The sequence below is a fragment of the Tinamus guttatus genome, unplaced genomic scaffold, assembly GCF_059628265.1.
Source record: "Tinamus guttatus ecotype Peru unplaced genomic scaffold, ASM5962826v1 Tinamus_guttatus_pri_ptg000104l, whole genome shotgun sequence".
NCBI lineage: Eukaryota > Metazoa > Chordata > Aves > Tinamiformes > Tinamidae > Tinamus > Tinamus guttatus.
This window is the reverse complement of record NW_028288638.1, coordinates 3022399-3036404: the sequence shown is the minus strand read 5'-3', so window position 1 is coordinate 3036404 and position 14006 is coordinate 3022399. Positions and strand designations below refer to the sequence as shown.

At 38.3% G+C, this 14006-nt stretch overlaps 1 protein-coding gene across 1 annotated transcript in view; it reads right to left on the bottom strand.

The window, feature by feature from the left end:
- GLI3 (GLI family zinc finger 3) overlaps positions 1-14006 on the bottom strand; it is a 137206-nt gene that overhangs the window by 51506 nt on the left and 71694 nt on the right. Inside the window, exons 4-5 of the mRNA XM_010223780.2 lie at positions 10724-10870; positions 2681-2882 (exon numbers count right to left, since the gene is read on the bottom strand). Coding sequence (XP_010222082.2) covers positions 2681-2882; positions 10724-10870 — 349 coding nt within the window. The remainder of the gene's footprint in view (positions 1-2680; positions 2883-10723; positions 10871-14006) is intronic.

Here is a 14006-nt window from a genome sequence, read left to right as displayed (position 1 = left end):
TAAATGAAATGGTAGCAAGAGTTTTTCACTTTGTATGGAAAAGTCTGTTTTTCCCTAACTTCGTTCTGAGAAATGAGTAACTTTGCTGATGCTTTTCGGAAATATTCAGCCTTAAATAGATATCTGCTGTGGAAAAAATGCTGCCAAGTGTAAAATACTGGGGCTAAGTTAAAAGTGATTAGAAACAAGATTTTAAAAAAGAATGATTGTGTAATATTAAGTATGGTTAAGGCTACTGATTTTGCTTAAATGCAACTCTTTTCTGTCTTGGAACTCTATGTACTGGCCTGCTGAACTGTAACACTTTCTTATGGCATCTGCTACGAGATTTCAATGCAAGTTTCCAGAAGCTGGGAGTTTACACCAGGAAAAGTTTTTTCTTCATTTTGATCACTGCTGCAGACAGGATATTAAACAGGATGAATCAACGGTTTGATCCAGTACAGCCGTGCTTGTGCTTAATACATTATTTACAAGACAGTGAGTTGCAATAAATTAAGTTTTACTGATAGCCCTGTTGCTATTTAGTCTTGGAATTTATTAAAGCAATGAAATGCAGCTTGGGTTGAATACCTTGCGTCACTATTTATTTTGGTGTAAATCTTTTATAAACAGGTTCACATGGGACAAGTTAAAGGGCAGAGGTGAGCTGAAAAGTTTGAAAAAGATCTAGAAATGCACTCTTTAATGTATTATAGGATTACAAGGGCTCTCTTCCTTCACCTTCTTTCCACTGGGAAGAATGAAATGATTTGTTTCCTACTTTTGATATTGAAAGCACATACTCTTATAAAAAATTCAAAATGGTATGAAATTCTGGATTATGCAAGCCTGGAAAGTATGAACAGAAACTGCTAAAAGCTTCAGCCAACCATAGGTCCAATCTCACAAGTTTTATTCTCTTCATTGTCACCAGTTCACAAGACTCACTGTACCAATCCTTAGGATCCTGACTTGGTCTCATGGATAGCTCATTCCAGTTCATAGCTGTATGCAACAAAACCATTAACCTGACTGATTTTGCAGGGATGGCCCTTAGGTTTGTGGTTCCATGTATCAAAAACATATCCAAACCATTTGCAGTTGTGGGGGGAGATTACAAAGGCAGGAAGAATTACTCCAGCATAGAGACTAAATATGCCAATTTTCATGCCCTATTTGCTTCACCAAACTTACAACCAATGGAAAAGGAGGTTAGTAACTGAACTGCCATCCTTTCTTAATGATAGGGGGGACAGTACACCCCTATAGTACATATATTTAACAGATGTGGTCCAAAACTGCTGCCAGCTCTTGATATAAATCATATTCTGCAGTTATGGTGCTTCGTAATTGGAACTGCGGTTACACAGATTGTAGAGTTGTATTGCAGAGCTATGATATCATACCTGTGAAATACTATCCAGCTATTCAAGTACATCACAGCTATGAAATACAACTATTTAAAAAGAAGTGCTTAAAAAAAAAAACGATAGCACTTGTACTAATACCAAATATTTACAGCGCTGTCACTTTCAAAGCTTGGCAGGCTCACAGTTTCCAACGCACCATTTGCAGGGCCCATTTTCTCCAAAGTGAAAATCCCTATAGCCAGTTTTTGAAGTTTTAAGTATGCCATTTTTGCTGGAAAGGCATGTTTGAACCTTGCCAAAAATATGGGTCTTTTAAATCTCAAGAAATTTCTGTGGGGACTTGCTCCTTTTACTCATTGAAAATTGAAGGTAGAGGCTGCTTATAAGCCAGGGACCAGCGACACTCTTTGTTCAAGTGCCATAAATGCAGTATCAGTGTTTTTTAGGCTTTGAAGCGATGGATTTGTTTTTGGGATACCAAAAGAACTTTACGCAGTTAACATATAGTCACGTCACAAATACATGATTTTCAGCAGTTGCATCTGCATTTTTTTTCTGCTGCTTCTCCTCATTATCTTTTTCTTTCATTCACTTTGTATAGTAGTCTTGCTTCCTGAACCCTATTTGCTACCTTCTTGTGTGTGCAATTTCTCCATATCTCTTCCTTTGCTACTCTGCTCTTCTGCCTTTAGAACAGCCATTTTTGATTGTTTTGCTGCATGTGTAAGTGTAGTGGCCAAATGAAATTCCCAGTATTTTTGACAATACTGGGAAATATCCTTTGGTAGAAAGATAAGTCAGCCATAGAAAGTCTAATCTTCCAGTATACTAACTAGAATATTAAAAATAGTCTTAAGATGAGCATCAAAGGGCTTCTATATGGAGCATTTCAACTGAACACCACCAAGCAGCTGTGTTTTACTCTCTGATCACCGCAATGCAGGAACATTTCACAGTCTGTTTTCTCTATGGACGAAATGCACAGAGGAACCCAAGTGACTTAAATTACAAACCTACTCTAGAGTTTCTTCTTTGAATACAACCTTCTGAATACACATACGCACACCATTATTGTCAGTTAAATGGGGTATTACCTCCAGTAGATAACACTATCCCCAAAACTCCTTTAGCAAGAAAAAAAAGTACTTTGTACTTTAAATTAAGGTCTGGTGAGCACATACATTAATGAAACTGCAAACTACAAATATAAATAAAACAGTTACTTAAACATGTAGGTAGCATGCACACTTGCGCATGTGGGTGCACGTTCACTGACATGTGTGTCACATATATGAAGATACAATAAAGGTAGCAAATGCTATTCTTACCTTATTGCACTTGCAGATAAATGGCCATAAGAACCACTGGCAGATGAACTGCTACGAGAATTATTGAGAATTGTGACCAAGGAATTTGGAGATGTTCGTATCATGGTCTGAAGGTCAAAGCTGTGATCAGACAGGGGCGATATGGACAACGTACGCTTTCTGCTTGGTCTAGCTGACAATCTTGGACTCGGAAACCTGGCGCCTGTTATGTAAACACAAATAATTATCCACCACGGTACTTAATCGCTTTTAGTTTTTATCAGTGATGGGTAGAGGGAGTCACAAGACACCAACATGCTGTGACAAGCCCACTCTCCTCACTTGGCTACAATTGAGGAAAATTAGCAAGAAAAATCTATCTTCCTGTGGCTTACCTCAGGGGAGCTCTGTTTATTAATGTGCAAGCAAAATGATAAATTGCTAAACAAAAGGAAAAGACTTTTATGAGTTATCCTTCTCATTTCTCATGATTTATGAAACTGATGGCTTCTTAGACATTCACATCATTAATTCAACCATAAGGAATGAGACAGTGGTTCAGATATGGGCTACCAACAAACTCAAACCCGCAACATCTCAATGCATAGAGCCAAAACTTAACTTCTAAAACACAGTGCATTTCAGTGAAGAGCCAGCTTTTCCTTTGTGGATCATAATTCTGCCTGGACAATGATGATGCAAAAAAAAAAATCAGGACTAAAAAATGCTATAAAGACCAACTCTATCACCAGAAGTCATCAATTTGACATTATTGGAGTAAGAAACAGTAGGTTTTATTTGAATTTGTCAAGTATCCCACAATTTTCTATGCCACAGTGTACAGAGGCCTATAATTGCCACATTTCTCTAAAACTAGAGATTAGGCTTTTCAAAGTAACAAAAAAGAGACAACTATTCAGTTACCAATTAAATAGATGCATAATACATGGCTATATTCTTTATACTGGCTAAATTCTTTCTGTTTTATTTTACCATGTCACCCCAGCTTTTTGCAGATATGGAAGATATGCCACCTTAAATTTATTCTCTTTGTTTTATTATTTTCTATCTCTGTTGAGACTGAGCAAGAGATAATTAGCTTCTCCATGATGTACTGAACTATTTCCTTTAACGGCAGTGCTGCTTCTTTTTAATCCCTTCAACCTGCAGTAAAGGACTGAGTTTTAGCAATCTTGACAGCCAGTGCCATGCAGGTCTTCGTGCAATGCCCACTTCATAGCTACTTTTTCAGGTTCTTTGTAGCTTGCTAATAATTAACAGCAGGGCACAGGCCTCCATTTACGAGGCCTCCTTTATTCTTGTTTGCCTCTTGGTGTCCAAGACCATTTTTCAACAAGGTATTTAGGATTATGTATATAACTTTAACCAAAGGCCAATGGTCTCCCATTAGACTACTCTTTAAGATACAGCTGGATTTGTATATTCTCTATTTTCCATCTGAGTAGGTTGCCCTTATTTCTATGTATGCTATCCAGATTTTTATCCGATACTAAGAGCTGCCACTTTATTGTTGCTATGAATGTGTGAGCAGATCTCTGTCTATAGTTCTTTTCCTAATCTGTGCTCAGTTTTGCCTCAAATGCCAACACGGATGTCAATTCTCTTTGGCATCTGGATGACATATTTTTCCCCTTTGTGCTGTAGCTCCACAATAGACCTTAGTCCATGCTGCTTCAGGCTCTTACTAAGTATTCACACTTTTGATTTATCATTTAAAACTTAAGCACAGTTATTTATTTCTTCTATTAGCTACTACAAGTTATTTTAAGTATCTTTTTATCTCCTTTTTAAGAGCTTGCTATTGTGCTATGTCTTCCTGATGTTTTATTAGCACTGTGCTTTGTGACTTTCAAAGCCTGAAATGTTTTATTTATGCTAAAATAAAAACCAACATTGATCAGCAACTATAAAAAGATGCAGTGCATTTAATAAGAATATTAAAGTTCTATGTCACTGTAAAACAAAAACAGGAATACTTTGCTTTTACATCTTTCATCCACAACTCCCATCTGCTGGGTGTTCAGCTAATGTAAATTCGAACTCCACTGAAGTCAGTAGTGGCAATGTAATTTGCCTCAGCTGAGGATATGACACAAGCACTTTATAAGTGAATAAACTCTTAATATCGCTGTTTTACAAGGGGATAGCTAAAGTACAGGTGTTCCTAGTTAAGCAGCAAGTGAATGGGACAAAGACGGCAACCTGCTAGACACTGGCTGACCAGCAAAATGAGATGTTATTTAAGCACCATTACCATAGCATCATTTGTTATTACTAGCCATCCTCATGGTGTGCTAGATATGACAGGAGCAGTGTGCACTCATGTGAACATCATTATGAGCCCTCTGATGTCCTGAGGCTGGTGGGAACAGACCTCATCGCAGTAGCTAGAGGGCAGCTGGCATGCTCACAATGGGGCAAGCTCAGTTCCCATCCTTTTGATAAGCCTGGCCTAGTTAAATCTCTGAATTTACAGCTGAGAGGCATTGTGCATTACTGACAGCATCAGATGAACAATTTCAGCTATGATTTCCAGGAGAAATACTTTTGAAAAAAATCTTCTTGCTGATCTGAACTCCTGAAAAGGATTTGCTACTTATATGGTTATATCTGCTTGAAATTTGTTAGTAGCCTGCTGAACATGGAACATGGACTCATGGCTATTGAGGTGAATTAGAGACAGGGCATGGAGATTTCATCAAAAATTGGAGCAGTTATGAAGAATACTAACAACTGCACATCACTGGAACAGATCTCTCATTTGAAGCTAGACTGGGCAATAAAATCAGGAGACAACAGTTGTGTTTTGCTTCTGTGATCAGACACCATTTATTTTCAGTGTCAGAACTACCTAGCTGGACCTGTCAGTTCTTTAGTCCATTTCTCAGAGAGGCTCATGCAAGCAGTACTGACAACTGAAGGAAGCCCTTAGGATCACGAAGAGAAGCACAGTCACCTTCAACAAATCACACAGAGCGCAATTTATACTTGCTGCCCTGTGGATTCCCAGAAATGGCAACGACTCTCTTCCTTCTCCCTCCTCTCTCTGAAGGGAGCCTGTCTCCTTTATCCCTTGCCCAAGTCACGCTATGGCTCTTGTAAGAGGCCTCTCTCCACCAAAGGCTCATTAAACCTCCCCCTTCCCTCCCAACTGCTGTCAGCAGTCAGCCCGCTCTTCAGTGCGGAGCCACTCCAGGCCCTGTGCCAGGGCATCCCTGTCGCCTACGCTGCTGGAGACACATGAGATTTGTGGCCAGCAATGAAAAGAAAGATTCTTTCCAGCTGTGAGAGGAAGAGCAGGGTGAATTTACTGCAGAGAACCGAGGCTTTCACCACACCATTCAGGAGCCCTCGTCTCTCTCTTCACGTTGCTGGCCCCACCTAGGTCTGGGAATTAGTTAGTCCCCTCCATCTACCTGGGACGGGGCCAATTTCCCATGGGCTAACAGTTCCTTGTGTAAATGGAACATTTCTGGTGCACAGCAGGAGCTGACAGCTAAGGCCAAGCTGGAGCTCTACAGAATGTGACAATGGAAGACGGGGATTCGCTTCAAGGGAGGCCGTGACTTTCAAAACGGAAAATACAATTAAATGGAATTACTGTTTTTTCAGATCTTCATGGTTTAATTAGGTTTTACATCCTTAAAAAGTCTTAAACACGAGATGACCATTCATTATGCTGCTGAAGGTTTTCTAAACTATTCAAGTAGTATATAACACCCTTCTTAGCTTGTCTCTTACCATAAAAAGTAGATCACAATTTGTAAGTGTCTCTGATTGCTAAAATAAACTGGAGGCATTTATTTTAAACAGAAACACTTCAATATTTATTTGGCAATTTGACATGTTTATCTGCTCGCAGCATTCTCCCATCGAAGCACTGCATTCCACAGTCTTTTAAAAATGCTTGAAAATCAAAAAAAAATGCAGAAGCAGTGATTCACTAAAAATTAATTTACCTTTATGCAAGTGCTGAAAAAAATATCAACTTTGGAAAAGCATGCAAAATGAAGCTGGCATTGAAAAGTTGTTTAAGAATGTCATCTTTCTGAAGAGAAATTATAGTAAAAAATTCTAAGAGTAGACCGTAAAGATCTGAGTGCTCAGAAATTCCACAAGTGTCAGAAGCAAAGATCTTATTCCTGGGGTGAAGCTCAATCCTAAAATAACAGATATCTATCTCCATCATGAATTTCAAAAAAAATGGAATATGCCATATAGTAAATTTGCCCATGAATTTGATTTCTGAGTTGAAGTTTTTAGCATTGCTTAATCTTTTATAAGGCAATTTTCAGACATGTATCATTTATTCCATTCCTTTAAATCTAACTTCTTCAAATCTGTCTAAGGCATTAGGTTTTGTTGAAGGTTGTGAACATGGTAAGTTTGATATATATATATATATACTTATACAAATATATATATATATATTTATATATATATATATTTTAATTAGAATATACTGAATCCTTCTGTTTTCAGCTTACAGATGTGTGGAGAACTTTGTTTTCATTCCCTGAAAGTTTGTCCTATATTCATTTAATTTCCAAAATGGTAGTTCTCTCACCAGTATGAAAGGAAAAGGAACAGCTCTACTATTCCACACTCATGCTTCACTTGGACTTGAAAATCAGAATTCAAAAGCTTCCTATATTGGCTCAACTCGAGGCTGGTCAGAAGCTTTGTGTCTATAGAGTTGGCATCAGTATTTCCAGCAGCAAAAGGGCTTGGGCAGTGCTGAATGGCTTTTAAAAAAAGGAAAAAAAATCCCATTCAGAGTGAGCATAAGGAAAAGTTAATCAGACTTCGGCTAATAATGCCATTAGGGCCAAACAGAGTCTGGAAACCTCTACAATCATGTCTGCCTCCTACTAGACACTGGTTAAAAACACAGTAAAACATATTCCCTGAGTGAAAAATGCAGAACTCAAACCTAAATGTTTAGAAGTTTTAGACAGTCTAAAGTTTTAAGATAGTTAGAAGTGTGCTTAAAAGATAGTTTTGGCATACAGTTATCTTTCCAGTCAAAACAGTGAATTTCATTTGTTGCTGTGGTGGTACTGTCAATACTTTCCCCGTTTATTCTCCTGCATAAATAAAAGTAGCAGATTTGATACTTCAAGACCAAGGAAGAGGATGAAAAGACTTGGTCAGGAAATCTGGCCACCAAAACCCACAGAAATAGCAGCAAAGAAAATTCTGATCTATTTTTTATGCCATACAGGAGAGGATGAGTAAGCAAGACAATCAAGAATAAACAATCTTGGCCTTATTCTTTCATGAAATATCAGAAAGTTCACAGACAGCAAAGTTCAGATCTTCCAGAAGTTTCTTCCTCATGAGGCAGGATTTAACATCCTGATTAACTCTCCTTCCAGCCATCTCGTCCCCACTTTGAAATCAGTTTTCCAACACCACAGGGGCAAAGGCCACACACTGTATATAAAATACTTCTGTACCTTGTGCATCCTGTTGTTGGAATTATTATTTGTACTACAGCCAAAGGACTGCGCTAGACACTGCATAGACACACAATTAGGAGAGAGACTTGCTTCACCAAAGGGGAACAACATCTTGCTTGTATCTATTTGGTTGTTGTGCGATATAAATGCGCTGCAGCCTTTGAGTGAGTTGAGTCAACTCCCTCAAAATCAGATTGCAGATAATGAGGGAAACGACCGATCTCTCTTCCGCTTCCTTTGACGAGATTGGGCAAAGGTGAAAGAGTACTTTTAAGATCACCATACAAACCCTTAAAAAGAGAGATCCAAACAAATGATATTACTTTGCATTGATCACTGTATATAGCTATTAAATGCAACCATGGGCATTCTTATTGTTTGAAAAAAAAGAAATCTTAATATTGGCTTCCTGCTAATTGTTTTGTTCTTTCTTCTAATCTAAAATTCCAACAAAGAAGAAAGGGGTTTTCTTTAGCATGATGAATGATAGGACATTCAGATTCCTACTTAATGACAATTAATTTACTGTATACCCATGCAAGTTAAGATAGTTTTAATTAGTTTTTACAAAGTAAAAGGGTAACTTCATCCTCTATTTAGATAAAAGCAGCTATTGCCTGACTAAACACATTCTCATCAAATACAGAAGGTGAGCTGAGTGACCTTACCAGGATTCACTCTTATTTTAATTCTCTATTTACTGTTTAAAAATAACCCATTTGCATAATACTGCTACACATTTTTTTCCTCCTTAATTCTGAAATAATCTCTAATTGAAAAGTTGCTGCTATAATGAATCTCAAATGTGTGATCTTAATTTAAAAAAAAAAAAACACAAAACAAATTAAAGACTGTCTTTCAGAAATCTGACAGCTAAAGCTGCTGACAGCAAATATCCTTATTAGAGATAGTGTTTAGGTGCATTTTGTGAATGGGTTGAGGTTATGGGCAAATGTCAATACATTTCCCTTTAAATAAGAAGCGATGATGTGCTTTGGGTGCAAAAGCTGTAATTCTCTGTGTACTGCGGTATGCACAGTTCTTTATTCACATATGAAGGTACTTTATGCAAATGTTGTTATTTGTATGAGTACTGTAAGGTCTTCTGTTTTTCTTAGGTTTCCTGTCTTCCTATAGTCTGAATAGGCCCATTCAAAGAAGTCTACATTTAAGAGCTCCATTCTGTAAGATAGTATTAATATTCACCATAGGCATTAACTTGGGTGTCCCTCTTAACATCAGTTCCCTCCTGTCTCTCTCTCCCTCTCAAAATCCAAATGAGTAAGTATCACATTCTTATGCTTACAAGCACTAAAGCCTGCACAGTAATTTCTGGTTTAAATCCATACTACCTGTTTGGATTCGTTATGTTCTTTCAAGTGGCTTCAAGGTATTTTGTCTTATTATGAAAATCACTGTACACAGTACGAATGCAATATGTGATTGGTGACAGAAACTGAGTTTAGAATCCAAGAAACAGAATGAAAGTAGCTGGCTTGCCCCGTTCCAAACAACCTGTCTTGCCTGATTCTTGTAAAGATTGTTGGTCAATCAGCTATTTCACACTCACAAACATGCAGTCTCCAGGGGTAGCTATCAACACTCCCATGCATTCTGGAGGTGAATGTCCCACCTCCTGCCTCATGGCGGCTCCCTGGGGTCAGCAGGTATGGCACAGGGCCAACAGTGGGATGCAGCTTAGAAAAAACCATATGCTAACAAGGATTTTAAAAAGCTGTGTAACAAAAAGGTGGTCTAATGCTGTTGCATTGCTCTGTACTACCAAGCAAGAGTGCTTGATTTCTTTCCATTACATTTTATTTTCTTGCTAGAGGAAGCACTCCAAAGAGCATGTTGGCATCTTCTGACTAGAAGGAAGTGTTCTGCCTATTCCCTTTTGGCTGATTAAAAGAAGCTTTCTATTCCTCCACAGCTACAGAAAAGGAGACAAAGATTACAGGTCTGAAAGACGGTGAAGTGGGTAGGGAAGGGTCTTACTACTAGGGAAACTGATTCAAGATCCTTGGAAATTCAACATCCTGCTTCGTCATAGTCAGAAGTAATCTCAAAGTCTATCCAAGACTATGATACTCAATATCCAGCATTCTCTGAAACTGACTATGGAAGTTGTTATTTGTACTACTACTATTGAGAAAAAAAAAAAAAAAATAAGTGGGGGTGAACACACTCTCCTATGGGAACAATGGATGTAAACCTTTTATTAACAGAGAGCTCATTGGAAGAAATACTCTCTGCAGTGATGAAAGTGAGTTACTGATTGTGATTAGAAAAGGACTTTTTCGAAAGCACTCAAGCCCTGCTGGAAACAAAATTTATAACCTATTTTCAAGAAAAGCCATGTGCTCTCCCTACTTTCTCTCCAAGTTCACTTTCCAACTTAATGCAACCCTTGTACTTCCAGCAATCAGTGCTTAGGCACTGCAGCCTCCAAAGAAGAAGCCTCCCACTTCCTCAGCTGCACAGAGCCACACTGATGTCAAGAGGCCTTTGGACAGGACCATGAATGACCCATGTGGTTATCTTTTCAGGACAGTCTTTATTTATAGAAAACATCACTTACTATCCATGGCATGAAGATATTCCATATGAAGGGCACCGGCTCCGGCAGTGGCAGCTGAAGGAATGATGTCTGCATATGGGCTGCGCTGGCCTGCCAACAGAGCCATCTGATGATAATATTCAGCTGGGCTGACGCCAGCATGTGGAGCTAAAAACACAACATAAAACGCACTGTTAATGATGTAAGAGAAACAAAAAGGAAAGTTCTATCACATTGCTTCCTCCAACTATTAAAACAGCTTGTTTATTTTTTAATGTAATGCAACATCTGCAGTATGTCACTGCGGGTCAATATATTTTGACCAATGATACTGCAAAGACACCATTCAAAAAACAGCAAAGCATAAAAAATTAATTAGCTCAATGTTCTCATTTTTTTATATTTATTATTAAATGACTCAAAAAGTGACAGGCTGACAGCAGTGGAAACTAATATGATTTATTTAGTCACATCGAAAGCTAACCACAAGTAGCAAAACCTTCCTGGAGCTTTCTTCCAATTTACCTCATCTCAGACTAAAAGGAGTCAGTCTGCAATGTAACAAAGTAGCTGAAGTTCCATAATCATTCAAGTCTCTGGATTCGCTGCTCATAGGACCAGATGATTTTCACATCGCTGTGCCAGTTTGTGTTCAAGTTCAGGACTAAAACGCATCGCCTTTATTCTTACCAAAGGAAATGTAAGAAAGTGCCTTTGATGTCATAATGTTAAACATATCAACGAAAATATGTTCTATTATTTTAGAAACAAACCTTCAGGATATGTTCAAAACTAAAATGACATTGAGCAGGTACACAAATGGCCCAAAAAAAAAAAAAAAAAGAGCTAAGATAAATTAAAGGTTGTGGAGAGGTTTTTTTCCAAATTACAAATTGACTTCTAAATTAAATATAATCCACTTCAGCTATTGTCACTTTCTATGAAATGTCAAGAAAAATATACAATCCAGATTTATAAAAGAACAACTCATCATACTGAAACACTGATTTTAAAGTTTTACTGTAGTAGGCAAGCACTGTATCTTTCCAGACACACTTAAAATACTTCCTGAGCTTCTGACATAAGTGTCTGGGTTAACTAACAATAACATTGGCTGAAACCTTGAAAAAGAACTACTGCAGAAAACATACAGTGAGCACATAACTAAATGCACCATATGCTGAGAAATGCTCTGGTGTTCTTTAAAGATCATTCCTTATTACCTTCTTCAAACATAAAAAATTAGCCTACTAAATGATGTATTGCATGAAGGGTAAATGAAGGGTAAATGAGGTATAGCTGTGATATTGAAATCACTAGAGATATTTTATAGATATATATACAGAGATGCAAACTTACAAAACATACATATGCCTGCATGAATGGATGGAAGGCTGTCCATAAAGAAAAAAAAAAGAAAAAAGAAAAAAAAAGGTATTTAATATAAGTATTCATACAGTTAAATTTGCCAGAGGTATGTTAGGGACTGTATCAGGAAACAGAGAATCAGTTCCCCCTGCACTGAAACAAGCATGTTACAGACAGGCCTGCAGTCCTGCATTTTCCCCAGATTATTTTGGGGTAGCTTCAGCTCTGCTCCCACTTCTGTACAAGAGCAGAACTTGCTCCTGTGTCCCTGCATTTGCAGGCACTGAGGAGTTTCATGCAAGCACTCAGCTCTACGTATACCAAAAGCTGAGTCCTTGACCTAACCTCTGAAGCTCTGTGTTATCCGCAGGAATCCTTGGCCCACCGTAAGCCGCTCATTTTGTTGGACAAGGTGAGGTGTTAAGATACAACCCACACTGCTGTGGCAGTCCATAATTACAGCTCACGAGCTTTTAGTGAGCATGAAACTTTTCTTAGTTACTTTACAGATTGTTTTGGCTTCTGGCCATTCCCAGATCTATGAGGCTACAGACTGAGCCCAGTAGTACACTGACCTAATTACCTAACTGGCCTAAAGCAATTAGGGCAGGTAGTGAAATCTCACTAGGACTTTCAGAAGAACAACCTACAATTCTTCAAATTTCAAATGGTATGTGACTTAATCAAGGGTGTCCATTACACACATTACATGCATGTCCTGCATTACATTAGCACATTACATGCATGTCCTGCTTTACATCACACTTTCTTATCATTTGCATTGTAATAATGCCCAAAGCCTGATCTAGACTATCATCACATGTGAGACACTGTGGTCTGACCATAGGAACCTATACCTGAAAATAGGTAATTCTATGCTATACCTGACTGACATTCCAAACAATTTATAGAATCCAGAGAACAAATTTAACATCTTTCAATACGCAAGTTGTTTTACTGAAATATCTCCAAGGCCTCAGACACACAGTTAGGTTTCTGCATATTCATGAATTGCAGCACAACACCTGGGCTGCAATATCTGATCACAGATGAACTGTGAGCCTAGAGAAAATGTGAGGTAATGCATAGTTGTTTAAAACTCAGTGAAAGAAGTTAAACATATATAAGTTGGCTTGCATTGATGAAAGGCTAGAACTGTGTATACAGCCAGCCATCAAAGTCCTGGGCCTGAGCAATTACTCATTGAGACAGAGCACGCTCAACCGTGTTGTCCACATATAAGTATGGACAGCACCATTTGAGAGCCCTGAGTATCCAGAATATCTACATGAGGCTGGCAGGTATAAGACAGGCCTTAAAGCAGAAAACTGCCTTTCTGAGTTGGCAGCTGGAGTGAAGACAAGATATTTCACAGGCCTGAATTGACACCAAACACTTAATATGTATCAGATGAACCTTAACATCACTGTAGGTATGACTGAGCTCCAGATTCAGTTTGTAAAATGGCAGTATCTACGTTAGGGCAAGCTGAATAATTTGCTAAGGCTCCACTGACCTCAGTGACTAGATCTCTCCTGACTATAATGGCAAAATAACACGCAAGGGCCAGAGGTAGAAGTCTATACTGTAGATGCCCAAATTTAGGTGTTAGAATGTGGAACTGAATTCCACACAGAAAAATCCTAGAATATCTGAGTTATTAGCATTGGCCTGCCAAACATGGCAAAGAACCTCTAGGAGACCCACATCTCCTGGAACGTTAGACGGATGCCAGGGCTGATACCTTAGGGTATCTCAAATGGCTCTGTATGCCTGTGTAAGTGAATTGAGCCTTGGGTACCTGAAAACAAGAACTTATATACGATAATATCCTACAGCTGTGGGGTAAGTAGTTTCCTTCCCTCCTTCATTTCTTTGTATGTGCAACTGAAATGTATATTCAGCAGGGAAAAAGTTCTGCAGGAATGGGATCTGA